The following is a 17,187-nucleotide window of genomic DNA, read 5'->3' as shown; positions in this document are numbered from 1 at the left end:
AGCAGTCAGGTGAGTTTCCCTCCCCCTCCTTTCCTTTTCCTCCTGGGGGGGCTGTGACGTCAGGCCGGCGTTCCAGAACTCTTCTCCGGGTATCCCCAAGACTTGGAGAGAAAGTGCTTCAAACGTCACCGCAGGACGCCGGTGGCCGCCCTCCCAGCCTCCGCATCCGTGTCACGGGGGACGTGAGGTGGGGGGGGCGGGCGAGCCTTCCCTGACTCAAAGATGTTGACTTGGTTCTACGAAAGCGGGGCGACCAGGCCCCACGCACTTGCCAGACTCGGGGCACTCACGCCGGGACCCCCGCAGAGGCGGAGCGCGAGAACGCTGCGCCCCGAGTCCAGCGCACCGCGACGTCTGCACCAGGGAAAGCGAACGGGGAGGAGGAGGGGGGCGGGGCCAGAGACCACGCCCCCTCGGAGGCCCCGCCCACGGCCCCGCCCCCGCCGCGATTTCAGCCGATGACTCAGGGCGGAGCTCCGCATCCCGCCCACGGGCGGCCGCCAACTTCTCTGGATGGGACCAGAAGTTTCTAAGCCGGCCAGTTGCTGCCTCCCTTTATCTCCTCCTTCCCCTTTGGCAGCGAGGAGGCTATTTCCAGATACTTCCAGCCCTCTCCGGCCACGTCACTCCCTCCTTTAATTCATAAAGGTGCCCGGAGCCGGCTTCCCGGACACGTCGGCGGCGCGCAGAGCTCCTCCAGTCCTCCTTCCGACCTCGGGGCGAAGGCCAAGCGTCCCCGAACTCCGCGACCCCCCGCCGCATCGGGCGGACCGCCCACCCCCGTGCCCCCCCGACCTCAGCATGAGCGCCGCCACCCACTCGCCCGTGGTGCAGATGGCGTCCGGCAACGGCGCGGGAGACCGCGACCCCCTGCCCCCGGGCTGGGAGATCAAGATCGACCCGCAGACCGGCTGGCCCTTCTTCGTGGACCACAACAGCCGCACCACGACGTGGAACGACCCCCGCGTGAGCCCCGAGGGCCCCAAGGTGAGCCAGGCTCGCGACCCCCACCTTCGACGGCGAAGTGGATCCGGACAAGGGTCGGACCCCGTGGGACTTGGGCCCTGGCAGGGGGACGCGAGCGCGCCCCGGGCCGGTGACAGCCGCCCTCCGACCCCGGGTCGTCGGCGCCCCCGCACTCCCTCCCTCCCCCCCTCCTTCCCCCCTCCTTCCCCCCTCCTCCCCCCCCCCCCAGGGGACACCCGCCGCGTCCTGCTGCGCCCGGCGGCGCGCCCCGCCCTAGGCACGCCCTTGACTGGCGTCCGGCCCGGGGGAGCCCCGAGAAGGGTGGCCCGCGAAGTACGACCCCGCGCTGGGGTTGGCGGGTCACGTTCAATCCCCTCCATACGTAGGGGCGAAGCGCGGGTGGCTTTGGAGCTGCCCTGGGCCGGTCCACCGGAGGGGGTGACTTGGCCTGACGACAGTCACCAGTGATGGCCCAGGCCAGGCCTCTTGGCTCGCCTGGATGGTATCCCCGACACGACACCCCTTGGTTCCCTCTACTGATCTTGCAGTGGGGGGGTGCACTCAGCTAGGGGTGGAAGATGTTTTGGGGAATTTCGCTTTTGAAGTTCTCGAACTTGGTTTTAGGGAGTTTTATCTTGACTCTGCCCTGGGTCTCAGGCATAGAGTGACTCAGGGGGTTGGTGTAAATACATTATTTTTGAAATTAAAATTGTATTCTTGATGGAACCTGCTTGCAGTAAGAAGGTATTCTAGCGTGACTCATTAAAAAAAAAAAAGTTCTCTGGCAGTTTCAAAACTGAACATTTGAGATTATTCTCTCATACTTGGCCGTTGCCTTGAGACATTGCCTCACACTGGAGAGAGAATTTTTTATTAATAAGTTCTCTTCCATGTTGTAGTGTTAAAATATTCAGGATTTGTTTTCAGTACACAAGTAACTGAGAAATGATACTCTTTGGAATATTACAGCCTTATTCCTCCTTGACATATATGTAAGGATATTTGAAAATACAAATTTTGTGGAATGAAGCCTGGCATGGTGGCACAAGCCTGTAATCCCAGCAGTCAGGTGGTTAAAGCAAGAGAGCTTGAGTTAAGGCTAGCTTGGGCTATATACAAATTCCTGTCCTAAAAAACTAATTTGGATTGAAGGTATGAAAATAATTACTTGGATTGGATCTTTGAAAATATAATTCACAGAAATTATAGTTAGCATAATGATTAATAATTCTGTAAGTTTGATCTTTTCAAAATGAAAAAGTTTGATAAATGTGCTTAAAGAATGTTGCCCAGCGTGGTGGCGCACGTCGTTAATTCCAGCACTTGGGAGAGGCAGTTAGGAGGATGGCCATGAGTTCAAGGCCACCCTGAGACTACCAAGTGAATTCCAGGTCAGCCTGGGCTAGAGGGAGACCCTACCTCAAAAAAGCAAAAAAAAAAAAAAAAAAGGCAGCTTGGCTTAATGGTACACATGTTCAATCACAGCACTTGGGAGGCTAAGGTAGGAAATGTGCGGAGTTCTCAAGGCTGGCCTGGTCTACAGAGTGAGACCCTGCTTCAAAGAATAAGACCCCACTCCCCCCAAATAAAAACAGTAAAGAGTTTATAAGTTATTTTTGGGATAAAACTTAACCATGTTAAATATGCTTTATAATTAATTTTAGAAAATTCGTTTTTATGTATGTGGTGCTGGGGATTGAACTCAGGAACTTGAGAAAACTGGGTGAATTCTCTACCTCTGGGCTATCCTTCAGCCTGCCTTATTTTTTCCTTAAAAATACTGGTAAGGGGCTGGAGAGATGGCTCAGCGGTTAAGCGCTTGTCTGTGAAGCCTAAGGATCCCGGTTCGAGGCTCGGTTCCCCAGGACCCACCTTAGCTAGATGCACAGGGGTCGCCGCGGCTGGAGGCCCTGGCGTGCCCAATCTCTATAGAGGGATCGGCAGCAGAGTGAGTTACAGGTCATCTTTGGTTAGTGTGGGAGAGCTTACCTCAAAAAACAAACCACCACCAAATTATTGATGAGATTCTGATACTCAGCAGTGAGATGTACGTTAAGCAGTTTACATTAACAAGAAATTATTTCTATATTTATGAAGATTAGCACAAGAGTCTCATTAGCTGGGATGGACATAGTTAAATATTCCTTTTTATGTGTCTGTTGAATCCATGATTGGGTGACAGTGAACTTTTCAAGCCAGTCCTCTTCGGATCATAGATCTACAGTGTTATATACAACTGTATTCTTTCTTCTTTTCAAATTTTTTTATTAACTATCATGATTATAAAAATAATCCCATGGTAATGCCCTCCCCCCCCTTTCCCCTTTAAAACTCTATTCTCCATATCCGCTCCCCTCTCAGTCAGTCTGTTTTATTTTGATGTCATGATCTTTTCCTCCTCTTATGATGGTCTTGTGTAGGTAGTGTCAGGCACTGTGAGGCCATGGATATCCAGGCCATTTTGTGTCTGGGGGGAGCACGTTGTAAGGAGTCCTACCCTTCCTTTGGCTCTTACATTCTTTCTGTCACCTCTTCCGCAGTAAACCCTGAGCCTTGGAAGGTGTGATAGAGATACTGCAGCGCTGAGCACTGCGGTCACTTCACAACTGTAGTTTTGAGGCCTCCTTCCTATAGACACTGGAGCAGTCAGGATCAAGTTTGAGCACATATACAGCCACTTTGTTTTCAACATGAAACTTGCCTAGCAAGTTGGAATCTTGCTGTGGCCACCCAGTAGATGGGTCAAACTGAGGTTTCCTATTCGGTATAGGGGGAGAGAAACCAAGTTGATTTTACCTTTTATTCTTTTGACCTAAACAGAGTACGGAATACTAAATCGTAAGTCCTAGGCTGGAAAAGTTGGTTTGAAAATTTTAGTTACAGTTTAAAGTAAAAAAAAAAAAAAAAAGTTGAAAGGTCCTTAACAGTCATCTTAGTTCACTGTTTATTTTATTGATGAAAATTCCCGTGTATTTCTGAAGGTACCCAGCTAGCAGCAACAGCAAGAGGAGGACTGTGTGGGCTGCCTAATTAGAGGCAGTATGTCTGTCAGTTCACCAGTGGGAAGTGGTTTGACGTTTTATGAAACAAGTGTGTGGGCTTGTGTATCTTTTTTTTAAATTATTTATTTATTTATTTGAGAGTGACAGACACAGAGAGAAAGACAGATAGAGGGAGAGAGAGAGAATGGGCGTGCCAGGGCTTCCAGCCTCTGCAAATGAACTCCAGACGCGTGCGCCCCCTTGTGCATCTGGCTAACGTGGAACGGAGCCTCGAACCGGGGTCCTTAGGCTTCACAGGCAAGCGCTTAACTGCTAAGCCATCTCTCCAGCCCGGGCTTGTGTATCTCTGTGTAATGCCACCAGCGACCTCTGCTGTGCTTGTTTGGACTTCTGTTTCTTTGAGGCAGGTCTCACCCTTTTCTAGCCCAGGCTGACCTGGCACTCACTCTGTAGCCCAGGCTGGCCTTGAACTCATAGGGGATCTTCCACCTCCTGAGTGCTCAGATTAAAGGGGTGCATCACCACATCCATCTTGCTTAGATTTTGAGGACTGGTTGTGATCAACTCAAGAAAAGGGATTTTTTTTTAAATTTTATTTTTACTTTTTGTTTTTTCATGGTAGTATCTTGCTGTAGCCCAGGCTGACCTGAAATTCGCTCTGTAGTATCAAGGTGACCTCGAACTCATGGTGATTATCCTACCTCTGCCTCCAGAGTGCTGGCATTAAAGGCGTAGGGTGTACACCACCACGCCTGGCCAGAAGTTTTTTTTTTTTTTTTTTTTTTAAAGATAGTTTTATTTGCAGTGGGAGGGAGGGGGAGAAAAAGCAAGAAAGAATGATAGTGAGTAAGCCAGGGCTTCTTGCTACAGACGAATCCTGGGTGAATGCTTCAGTTTGTGTGCATCTGGCTTTGTATCAGTACTGGGGAATCAAACCAAGGCCAACAGGTTTTGTGAGCAAGCGCCTTTAACCACGGAGCCACCCCTCTAGTTCGAGAAAAGGTTTTTTTTTTAAATCAGATTAACTCTGAGTTTATTTATCAGCACAGCACCAAAACATAAGGAGAAAAGTTTTAGTCAAGGAGCCAAGTGGCTCAAACTATACACTTGAGGCTGGGCCTTGCTGCTTTCAAACCATGCTTTGATGATCTTAGAATATCCCCATGACTCTGTGATTTGACTAAGCACACCTTACTATAGGGTACATACAATGGGAAACCTGTAATATCAGTTTATATTAGAAATTTGGTTTGACTGGCCTAAAACAAAAAGCTATCTTGGAGATGGTAAGGGTCCCTCTGAGCATTCCCCACTTCAAGGAAGAAATGCTGTTAGGGAAGATTCTCTTGGAGTGTGAGAACAAGAGAAAGCTAGGATCCCCCCCCCCCCAAGGTAGGGTCTCACTGTAGTCTAGGCTGACCTCGAATTCATGGAGATTCTCCCAATTTCTGCCTCCCTAGTGCTGGGACTAAAGGTGTGTGCTACCACACGGGGTCAAGAGCTAGGATATCTACAGTCAAGCCAGATTGGCAAAGAAGTGGTGAGAAAGGCTAGTGCGTTGTTTATTTACAGTGAAACTCTCGGAGGCCATCCTCTACGCTCAGTAAGTGGTTAGGGGAAGCCTCTGATCCTGGCTTTTATAGGAGGCAAGTGAAAGCCAGTGTCTTGTCTATCCCGAGGCGGTGGGGTTGCTGTCATCCAGTGCCTTTCTGTCCAGCAGTTCCTGCTTTTCAGTTTCCTGACAAGTTCCTACCAGCCCAGACTCCTTTTCCTGTAGAAGGGAGAGCATTCATGTTGAGTGTGGAGATGCACAGCTCACGCCTGTGTGTCCTTCACAAATGACAGGCGGGCTTTCTAGAGCCCTGATGGCTTGCACACTCCCCAGGAAGCCGGGCAGACAGGGCTCTTCTCAGTGGTGGGTCTTGGGATCCCCAGCTTTGGCAGACTCCAGGGGCGCCTTTGCTTCCCACACCCCAGCCGAGGCTGAGTCTGAATTGCCTGGAGTGGGGCCCAGAAATCCGTAAGTTCAAGGTGTTCTGTGATTCTGATTCCGCACCCGACGGCCCCTGGTCCCGTTGGGCAGAGGGGAGCTGAGATGCGGGGAGCCCTGGCACCCCTCTAGCTGAGCCTGCTTCATGTACCTTCCACTTTCCTTCTTGGGGAAACTCCAGGTGCTGGAGATGAGTGTGAGAAGGCCGAGCCAGTGGCAGTGCCAGAGCACGGACCCCTTCCTTCGCCCCCAGGAAGAAGGCCTCTGCCCCCCTCCTGTCTTGTGCCCCAGTGGAACCTCGCCATCATAATTTGACAGGTTATACTCAGTGCCCTGGCATGGGAGCTAGAAAGGTCCTCTCAGAGAAAATTGGAAATGATGTAAGTTATGATTGAAGTGGAGAGCTCCATTTATTCTACTTCAGGCTCAGCAGAGCCTCTTGATTTTCTTTAAAGATGAGGTTAATTTGCTCTTTCTGATCGATTGCGAGCGGGGCCGCCTCTTGGACCTGGAAGAGAGCAGTCGGTAAGTGAGTGGCTGGGCTCCCCCTCCAGGCCACCCAGCATGGCCACATGCCTTGGGAGGCTGCTCATCCAAGACCTGCATTTTTCCTTCTAAAGAACAGCCTGTGTTTGCCTTGCACAAGAACCTACTGCATCTCTGAGGATGTAATTTGTCCCGTTTCGTAAAGTAAATTTGCCCTTTGTGAGGGTAGTTACAGGAACTGGTGGCGTTTGACATTAGCCAGGACCATGAAGGCTTAAATGTTGGATGTTATCAGGGCTGGTGGTGAGTCAAAAAGCTTCATACCACCCGTGAGGCTTGATTAGCTCTGTCCTTGTTTCTAGAATGACACATGGTTGCCTTTTATAAACCACTGTAGTAGCTGTTTATTACTGTGTATTGACATTCAGAAATGATGTTTTGATAGTTACCATTCCTCGTAGGAAACTACATAATCAAATCCTGTTTTTTCCTTGTAAGTTTTAAATTGGTCTTAAGTAGCTAAGAGACCTTAAATAGGAAAGACAGAGGTCCTGTTTCTTAGGAACCTCTGAGACCCTTTAGTACTGACTACCACCAATGGGAATCCTCCATCCCACTTGGCTGTGTCACTGTGTGACCCGATCCTCCTGCCCTACCCTGTCATGAGACCCCTGGATACCGCAGAGCTGCTGCTTCCTCAGATCTCAGACTCACGGCTGGACTTGGGATGCCGGGCACCAGACCTTGCTGTGCAGATGGAGACATCAGTCTGTCTCTGTTCAGGCACGTGGCATAGATTTTATTTTTACTTATTTAGTTATTATTTTTGTTTGTTTTTTTGAGGTAAAGTCCCACCCTAGCCCAGGCTGACATGGAATTCACTGTGTAGAACTCACAGCGATCTTCCTACCTCTCTGCCTCCCGAGTGCTGGGATTAAAGGCATGCACTACCACACCCGGCTATTTCTACTTATTTTTTTATTATTTACTTTTGAGAGAGAGAATGGGCATGCCAGGGTCTTCAGCTGCTGCCAACGAACTCCAGACTCGCGCTCCCCCTTGTGCGCATGTATGACATTGTGCCCTTGTGTCCCTGCGCCTGGCTGTGTGGGACCTGGACATTCAAACGTGAGAGCTTAGGCTTCTCAGGCAAGTGCATTAACTGCTAAGCCATCTCTCCAGCCTTGACATAGTTTTTAAAATATTTATGTGAGAGAGAGAAAAAGAGGCAGACAGACAGAGATACAGTATGGGTTTCCTGATGATGCAAACAAACTCCATAGTGCCTTTAACCACTGAGCCATCTCTCCAGCCCACATGTGATATTTCGGGTAATATCTGGTGTTACTAAGCTTTACACACTTACATGCAGATAAATCGCATTTCTGTAAAGGTATTTTTAGCACTTTGGTAGTTTTTTGGGAAGCCAGGTAGTTTGCAAAAGCTTAATCAGAAAGAGTCTTTAGCCGGGTGTGGTGGCCCACACCTGAGTAGGAGGATCACCGTGAGTTCAAGGCCAGCCTGAGACTACAGAGTGAAATCCAGGTCAGCCTGGGCTAGAGTGAGACCCTACCACCCTCCCCCCCCCCACACACACACACAGTTCAGAGCTGGGCATGGTGGCACAGCCTTTAATCCCAACACTTAGGCAAGTAGAAGTAGGAAGATCCTGAGACTCTATAGTGAATTCCAGGTCAACCTGGGCCTAGAGTGAGAGAGACCCTACCTGGAAAAACCACACACACAAAAGTCGTAGGATGGAATGTATTTTTTTTTTTTTTGGAATGTATTTGATCCAGTAACATATTGATGTGTATGTGCCAGACATAGACACTTGCTTTCACAATCCTTGTAAAAACTCCAAGTCCTCTGACAGTTCCTTTGAGGAAACTGTCATGACCCAGAGAGAGTATGTATCTGCACTATTGTACCACAGAAAGTCTGGTGTGGCGTTCCCCGTCCTGTAGAAGTGACAGACACTTAGAAGCAGACTGTCCCTGCTCTGAACTCCATGCTACTGGAATTTGAATCTCTTGGAAGAGAGATAGGCCCTCCTGTTTTGCCCTGGGGCTCTCAACCCTGTGGAGAGTTCCAAACAGAGTCTGTTTCTTCTCTGCCTCTCCCTGCCTGGCAAGGTCTTACGGGCTGAGGACAGTGTGTGTGACTGTGTGGGTCCGAGACAGGCGGGTAAAGATAAGCTGCCTGGACGAAGTGTAAACAGCCTCTGTCCTATCCTGGGCACTGTCGTGTTGTCCTGGGCTCCCAAATGTCCCCCAGGGGCCTGTTCCTTTAATCTTTTTCTGAATGGCTTTTTTCTGTATGTGGATGTCCTTGTTGATCCTGTAAGTCTGTTCTTACAGGTCTGGAGAAGCTGTTTTGTTCCCATCAGTGACACAGCATCTCCTGGCAGGTCTGTGGGGAGGGGCTGGGAGCCAATAGCCAGAGCTGCCGCAGATCGGAGCTGTGCAGACAGCCCCTGTGGCCCTGGCTCAGGAGCCTTTCAAATTATTTTTTTTTTCTTATGGCTGGCATAAAGATCACACACTATATACAATGCTTCTTTACTGCCAAGGCAGTGCTGCCCAGAATTGCAGATTGCTCCCTGTCTACCTCAGGAGCCTGTTAAACCCCTCCACTGCCCAGAGCAGAGCTGTGCCCTGTTGGAAAGCAGACATTTCCTGTTTCCAGAACCAACGCGGGGATCACCAAAGAAATACAGGGAGTCTTTTCTCAGTTATTTAGAAAATATCTTGGATACCAAGTGAATAAGTAAGGACTGGATAGTTTTGAAAATCCAAAAACGGTGGAAGATGACGAAGGCGGCAGAGTAAACAGAGGCAGCACTGGCTGGCTGGACTGGACCCTTGGGGTCAGCGCAGCAGGCCTCCTCTTCAGAGCACGGCCCTGGGACATGCCAGGGTGAGCAGGGTCTTGTCACTCCATAGGTCCCTGCTGCTGGGTACCAGAGCAGCCTTGGGGTCAGAGTGACTCAAAATTGAGCCAAATGTGTTCATTCTTTCTAACCCTCCCTGCCTTGGCTGGGCCGGTGACTCAGCACACAGCAGTGGCTCCCTGACCCGCAGCATACATGAGCTGAATGTTCCCGGTCTGAGCCTCAGCCCGGGAGTGAGGGAGGGAGGTAGGTAGGTAGGTGCTGTTTTACCCTAGGAAGATGAAGGGTTTAGGGATTATGAGTGTTACCACACAATGTCCAGGAGGGAAAGAGATACCATGTGTCCTATCTTACTGCTAGACAAGCCTGGGTTCTGGAAGTCTTAAGTAAATTGTTAGCTCTCCTTGAGCCTCAGACTCACTTTCTATAAAATGGACATAATGGCTGGGCATGGTGGCACACACCTTTAATCCCAGCACTCTGGAGGCAGAGGTAGGAGGATTGCAGTGAGCTCACTCTGAGACTACATAGTGAATTCCAGGTCAGCCTGGGCTAGAGTGAGACCCTACCTTGAAAAACAAACAAAAAAGTAATTTCAACCATCCGACAGGGTTGGGAGAATCAAGGGAGATGTCACGGGGAAGGTGGTTTGTTGCAGAGCTTGAACTGAAGCCTGTGTGTGGTCCCCAGTGGACGTTAATCGTGAGGTAGGAGTGTCTGGCATGTAGGCATGTGGCTGCCCCATACAGTGTTCTTGACCGTGCTCCAGCTGTAAGTCCCCAAAAGTTTCTCAGAACTTTGTAAGTTTCTCAAAAGCTTGTCCCAAGTTTAGATGCGTCTCTCTCGGCCAATGTCCCTATGGCCCTTAACCCTCACCCGGGCTTCCTGTGGCCCCGTGAGGGCTGTATAGGCAGGTCTAACATGGAACACAGCAGGGGCCAGATGAAGGCTATTGGGCCTATGGATCTTCCACCAGGTCCCGCTGCTCCATGATGTGGACTTACTCGAGATTTAGAGCGGCGGGGTGGGGCCGGCATCACTGCGCTGAGAGCTCAGAGCCCTCCCCGAGCAGCCCCGGGGACAGTGCGAGGCAGGGTCTCTAAGGTGCCTGGTCTGGGGCAGGGAAAGTCAGACCACCTTCACGAGGAGCGGAAAGGTTACTGTTACTACAGGTGGAAGGAGCAAAAAAGGGACTTTCTCCTCCTCTTTTTTTAAGGTTGGGTCTCTCTCTAGCCCAGACTGACTTAGAATTTACTACGTAGTCTCAAGGTGGCCTCAAACTCACAGCAAGCCTTCTACCTCTGCCTCCCGAGTGCTGTGATTAAAGGCGTGCGCCACCACACCTTGCAAAGGGACTTTTTTTTTTTTGTTGTTGTTGTTGTTTTTTAGTGAGACAAAGCTTTAGTTTGTAACCTAAGGTGGCCTTGAACTCTTGGCAGTCCTCTTGCTTTAAAAGCCTCCCCAGTGCTGGAATTACAGGCATAAGCCACCACACCCAGTTTAAGAAAGGGATTTTTGGGCTGGAGTGAATGGCTTAGCGGTTAAGGCATTTGCCTGCCAAGCCAAAGGTCCTTGGTTTGATTCCCCAGAACCCAAGTAAGCCAGGTGCACAAGGGGGCGCATGCATCTAGAGTTTGTTTGCAGTGGCTGGAGGCCCTGGCATGCCCATTCTTTCTCTGCCTTTCTTTCTTTCTCACCAAAAAAAAAAAAAAAAAAAAAAAAGAAGAAGAAAGAAGAAAGAGAGGGACTTTTTAATTGCTTCCACCAGTTATTGTGGGAAGAATGCATAGGGTAGGGAGAAATGTCCCCAACGAGTCTCCCTGAAGGCTTCAACACCAGTCAGAGAGGGTCTTCCTCCCCGAGCTACTGTGTTGAAGAGTTTTTTTCTTCTCTTTTTGGTCAGTTGTCTTCTGCACAAACACATGTCCATTGTCACCCCCCCCCCCACGCCCATAGCAGATGCCTGCATATTGGCTTCTGGCAGGTGAAATGGCTGTGGAAATATACCAGGTGTGAGGGTGAGCACTTCCTGGTCTCCTTAAATGCAGCAGAATGTGGTTTCTGGAACGGAGATTCGGGTACTTTTCCATCTGAGAGTCCCAGCATTAGAATGATGGAAGCATTTCCTTTTTGCCTGAAGAGGAAGTGGGTGTTTTGATTTTTCCAGAGTTGAGGAGCTATGTAAGCGTCTCCAGTTGGGCTGCTCAGCCTGGCTGTGTGCTAGCTTCCCATATGATCAGGGGCTTTGCCTTGTGCCAGCATCTGCTAAGTGGAATCGGAGGGCAGGTTCCACGGGTAAGGGGCAGTGGGGAGGCTAGAGGCTGGTCCTGAGTCCCCAGTGGTTGCTGATGGGCATGCTTGGCCTGAGGACCACGTGTGGACTTGGTGAGGGATGCGGTGAGAATGCTGATAACGGCAGGTGCTCTGTTCTAGGCAGACTATGACGTGCCCTGGCCTGGCTTAGCTTCCCTCCCCTGAGTCTTTGGATGTTTGAGAGAGCCTTAGTCTCTGTGGTCGACTGCTGTTTCCCAGTGGGAGTTGGTCTGTGTGGAGACCCTGTCCCCAGAGCAACTGCCTGGCCTCTTAAAGAGAGGGGCGTTCAGACCCCTGTCCTCAGAGTGGTTTGTGGCTGGGTTTGCGAGACAGCATCGTCCTTGCTAACTAGTCTGTGAACATTCTGGTTTCCAGCTCGGTGAGAACTACCCAGGAACTGAACTTCAGAGCAATAGGGCCCCAGCAGCTCTTCTTGCTGGAGGAAGTCTGGCTCATCAGGAAGTCTGGAGTGAAGGGACATCACTGTGCAGTGCAGGGACTCACTCCACGTTTACAAAGACTTTCTCACACCTTAGTTCACTCTTCAGAAACAACAGGGTGTAGTGTCACGTGCCCGTAGTCCCAGTACTTGGGAGGTAGAGGCAGAATGATCACGAGCTCAAAGCCAACTTGAGCTACATAGTGAGTTTGAGACCAGCTTGGAATACATGTCCCCGTAAAGAAGCAAACTAAAACCACCTTTTAAAAACCCTTGGAGAATAAGCTGGGCGCGGTGGTGCACGCCTTTAATCCAAGCACTTGGGAGGCAGAGGTAGGAGGATCGTGGTGAGTTTGAGGCCACCCTGATATTACATAGTGAATTCCAGGTAAGCCTGAGCTAGATTGAGACCCTGCCTTGAAAAACCAAAACCAAACCAAAACAACAACAACAGAGAAAAACAGAAGGGGACTGGAGAGATGGCTCAGCAATTAAAGGCACTTGCTCACAAAACCTGACGGCCTGGGTTCAGTTCCCCAGACACCCACGTAACGCCAGGTGGAAAAAGGAACACAAGCAACTGTTGTTTGTTTGTAGCAGACAAGGGACATACACACAAATAAGGAGATACATCCATATATGCATTCTTTTTTTTTCATATGCATTCTTGACATTTCAATAGAAAACATTCCAAAAGGTGTGAAGATTTTTATAGCTGGGGAAACTGAGTCAGTAGCATTTTCTGTCTGAGGAGGGATTGGAGCCCAGAGTGGCAGCTTGTGACCAGGACTCGGGCTGGTTCATTCCTATTTATTTGGACACAGTTAAAAATAGAAGCAACCATGGTTTAATTCCCTAAAATTTTTCTTGAATAGAAACATGTAGGGATGTCAATTCTATTAATCCCAGGAAAAAATGCTTATATTTCAATAACAGACTCATGAGAGCAAACTTCCAGTCACCTGTGACTCATGGTGGTCATGGAGTTTGTGGCTGGCGCAGACCTCCTGCCTTCCCAGCAGTTCCAGGACAAAGCCTTACGTAGTGCTGTAAATGGACTTGAGTGGAACCTGAGCCTAGCTTATGGGATTTGCCCAGAGTCTGTTAGCATCCCAAACAGTATAGAAAGTAGGAAAGAGCCAGTGTCACTCTGTGGGGTGGGGGGGTTAATTTATTTACAGGACCCGCTGGGCCACACAAAAGGTTGTGGTAAGACATTGAAGCTGCCCTGTCTGCTGAGATGAAGGCTTTGTGTATTTCCCTCACCTGATAGAGGCCAGCCAAGCCACTTACTTCCTACCAAGTTCCAACTCCAAGGGGAGACAATCACTCTTGCCTCCATCTTTTTTTTTTTCTTCTTCTTCTTCAGAAATTGAGATACTGTTAGTGAAGCTCAACATCTGACCTGGGCGAAGGCTCTTCTGGCCTCAAAACCCAGTTAATAGAATCCGTGTCCTACTTAAGAATCCAGGGCCGTCAGGTTGGGAGAGTTGAGGGCTGCCATTGTTACCTTTGGCTCAGACCACGGTGACAGAGTGCACTATTGCACAGAGCCAAGGTTGAGAGCCATTTCTAGGGTTCAGAGGGCCACCCTTCAGTAGAGGGGAGCAACTCTGCGTGGGTCAAGGTCATCTCTTCTCCATGTTGTCCAGCAGGTACCCAAGAGCTGGTCTTCCCATCCTGCTTCTAAGGTAGGAAGGAGCACATGGCTGTGGAGGTGATGTTCAGCTTCCTTTGGCATATGAAACTTCAGGCTGCCTCGAGTTACAGCAGTTTCTGAGGTGAACCCTAGATTGCCATTTCTCCATGCAGTTGCTCCTGGTTGTTGACGAGACTTGGTTGGGCTGGACTTACAGTCTGTTTGCCTGCTTATTTATTTACTTATACATTCATTAATTTGCTGGGTGCTCCATTGCCCTTATCAGTTTGAGAACCTCCTGGGCCTTCCCTGTATTTTATAGCTAAGATAACCAAAGTCTAGGGAGGAGTTAATTTTGTTCACATAGCACACGGGCCAAGGAAGCAGGACCAAATGCTGTGTCCCACAGTTGCCTCTTTTTTTTTTTTTTTTTTTTTTTAAGGGTATCACCAGTCCAGGGCTGGAGGGATTGCTTAGTGGTTTAGGCATTTGTCTGCAAAGTCAAAGGACCCAGGTTTGATTCCCCAGGACCCATGTTAGCCAGATGCACAAGGGGACACACATGTCTGGAATTCATTTGCAGTGGCTGGAGGCCCTGGAGTGCCGTTCTCTCTCTCCCTCCGTTCTCTGACAAATAAATAAAACAAAAATAAAATATTTTTTAAAAATTTTAAAAAGGTATTAGGGGGCTGGGGAGATGGCTTAGAAGTTAAGGCATTTGCCTGAAAAGCCAAAGGATCCTGGTTTGATTCCAGTATCCATGTAAGCCAGATGCATAAGAGGGCACATGTATCCAGAGTTCATTTGCAGTGGCTGGAGGCCCTAGCATGCCCATTCTTTCTCTCTCTCTCTCCCTCCCTCCCTCCCTTCCTCTTTCTCTCTCTCAAGTAAATAAATAAAATATATATTTAAAAAGATATCACCAGGGCTGGAGAGATGGCTTAGCGGTTAGCGCTTGCCTGTGAAGCCTAAGGACCCTGGCTCAAGGCTCGATTCCCCAGGACCCACGTTAGCCAGATGCACAAGGGGGCGCACGCATCTGTAGTTCGTTTGCAGTGGCTGGAAGCCCTGGCGCACCCACTCTCCTCTCTCTCTGCCTCATTCTCTCTCTGTCACTCTCAAATAAATAAATAAAAATAAACAACAAAAAAAGATATCACCAGTTTATTATAAAAGGAAGGCATGGAAATTAGTTACATGATGAGACATTTCAGAACTTCAGTGGAATGGGCAGCTTCATGCAGTACCATTTTAACAGTGATTTCAGTCTACATACTTGCCCAAGAATGTCACCATCCCCAAATAAGAAACAATCCCTGTCACCTATACCTACTTTAGTGCCTCCATATTCTGGGAGAAGAACTTTTATTTCCAACTTTCACACTAGCTGGTTGAATCTCTCCACCTAGGGCCTGATGGCGTAGCTACTACTGTGGCTTGCAATACTTTTCCTTGAGATTTTTCTGGAAGCCTAATGCTGCCTTTGGTTACAGGTTCAGCTGCACCCCTTTCAACCAACACACTGTTGTCAAAGAGCAGAAGGAACTTTGTAAATGCTTGTCTGGCCATGACGCTCACCCCACGGCTCCGACTGCTCTCACCCTGCCCCCCAAGGGGAGAGAGCTGCAGACCAGCCGGACCGCTGGACACGTGAAAAAAACAACTCATAGTTGCCTCTTTAGTGCTCTTGTACTTGGTACAAACTCACAGAAGAGCCTAGAGGCACTCTCCTGTAGACAATGGGCAGAGGAGTTGTCTGGGCTGTCTCTAGTAACGATGTCTTGTGTTTAATAGAGCACACTTTGGTTCATTTGGGATCATTTTTTTCCTGATTTTTTTTTTGATATTAGGATTTTTTTAAATTTTTTAAAATTTATTTTTTTTTTTCTTTCCAAAATTTTTATTAACATTTTCCATGCTGATTTTTATCCTGACTATTGCATGGAGTTGTTTGGTGCCCTAAGAGAGCCTCAGAGGGTTTCAATGCAATATGCAAAACAGGGACAAATTAATTCATTTTCTAAATTAATGTAGTGAGATAAGCAGTGGAAGTCAGAGGCCCTGAGGCTCTGATTTCCTAATTGGGTTTTGTATACTTTCCTGATGTCTTTAGCCAAAGATAAGGATAATGAGCTGAGCTGCTTGGAGGGCATGAGGAGGCAAGGATTGGTCGTCATCGGCCAGGGTGGCTGTGTTTGTGCCCCACTCCCTGCCACGTGGTGATTGCCACAGGCACCGTATGCCAACCCAGACAAGGCAGATACCTGAGCCCCCATTTGCAGACAGGATGGGGCTGATAGCGAGTCTTACCTGGAAGTTGCTGGTATTACCAAGAGGCCGTCTGTGGACCTGTGTTTAATCTTGATTACTACTAAATTAACTGAGAGACATGTTGAAAGCACATTCTTAAGGAATTACAAGATTTTTTTCTCTGATATTCTATTTTTTTCTCAAGTAATAAAGTGGGCCTTCAGGGATGGCTTAGCAGTTAAGGCACTTGCCTGCAAAGCCAAACCCAGGTTCAATTCCCCAGGACCCACATAAGCCAGTTGCACAAGGTGGCTCATGCATCTGGAGTTCGTTTGCAGCAGCTGAAGGCTCCATCACACCCATTCTCTCCTCTATCAAATGAATAAAATAAGCAAAAAGAAAAAAAAAAGTGTCTTTTTGCTGGATTGTGATGAGAACAGACCAGGCCCTGCAACTCCTCAGGCGATCCATCTTTCTCAGTGAAAATAGGCTTTGCTTTTCGGGTCCCCAAGTGGTAGCAGAAAGCACTAGGAAGTGACATCACCATTCCTAGCTCAGACCTTTTTTTTGTTGTTGTTGTTTTTTCCAGGTAGGGTCTCACTCTAGCCCAGGCTGACCTGGAATTCACTTTGGAGTCTCAGGGTGCCCTCAAACTCTCAGCAATCCTCCTCCTTCTGCCTCCCCAAGTGCTGGGATTAAAGGCGTATGCTACCACGCCCAGCACGGAGCTTCCATTTTTGGTCACATGATTTATTCTAATAGAGCTGTGGGGTGTCTACTGAAGTCAGTTGGTCCTCCCGGGAGGAGCCGCCAAGACCCGGGCTTGGCTGAGAGAGGCATGGAGTTGGTAGGGTGGTTGCGATGTGGCAGGAGGTAGGGAAGTGTAGAGTTGTACAGATTTTACTTGGTATGTGTCCACTTACACCACCCGGATACAGACACAGTGTTTTCATTTCCTTAGGGATTCTTTCCAGAACCTTCCTAGCCACCACCAACTCCTCCAGCAGTCACCACATTCAGACAGATGTCTGTCACCAGCAGTCAGCTTTGTACTTCATTTGTGGTTCCTTCAATGCTTTGGAGTCTGAGGAACACAGTCTTGTGCATCTTTAGTGTGTGAACTCATTTACTGTGGATCCTCTGGGCGTCTGTCTCAGTGGGTCTTAAAGCCTCCCCGTGAAGCCTGACCTGGTAACATACTCCCATCAT

General features: G+C 49.0%; 1 protein-coding gene and 1 pseudogene across 2 annotated transcripts in view; one reads left to right on the top strand and one right to left on the bottom strand.

Moving 5' to 3' along the window:
- Positions 1-485: 485 nt before the first annotated feature.
- The window catches only part of Bag3 (BAG cochaperone 3), a 28,359-nt gene continuing 11,657 nt past the window's right edge, over positions 486-17,187 (top strand). Inside the window, exon 1 of one of the 2 annotated variants that reach the window (XM_004659212.2) lies at positions 486-987. In XM_004659212.2, coding sequence (XP_004659269.2) covers positions 802-987 — 186 coding nt within the window. In that variant the 5' untranslated portion in view covers positions 486-801. The remainder of the gene's footprint in view (positions 988-17,187) is intronic. The other variant, XM_045141758.1, reaches the window with a different exon arrangement.
- Positions 6,374-15,297, bottom strand: LOC123463329 (annotated as a pseudogene).

This window comes from Jaculus jaculus, chromosome 1 (assembly GCF_020740685.1).
Source record: "Jaculus jaculus isolate mJacJac1 chromosome 1, mJacJac1.mat.Y.cur, whole genome shotgun sequence".
NCBI classification, from domain to species: Eukaryota; Metazoa; Chordata; class Mammalia; order Rodentia; family Dipodidae; genus Jaculus; species Jaculus jaculus.
Note: the sequence above shows the minus strand (reverse complement) of the source record. Positions and strands in the feature narration are given on the sequence as shown.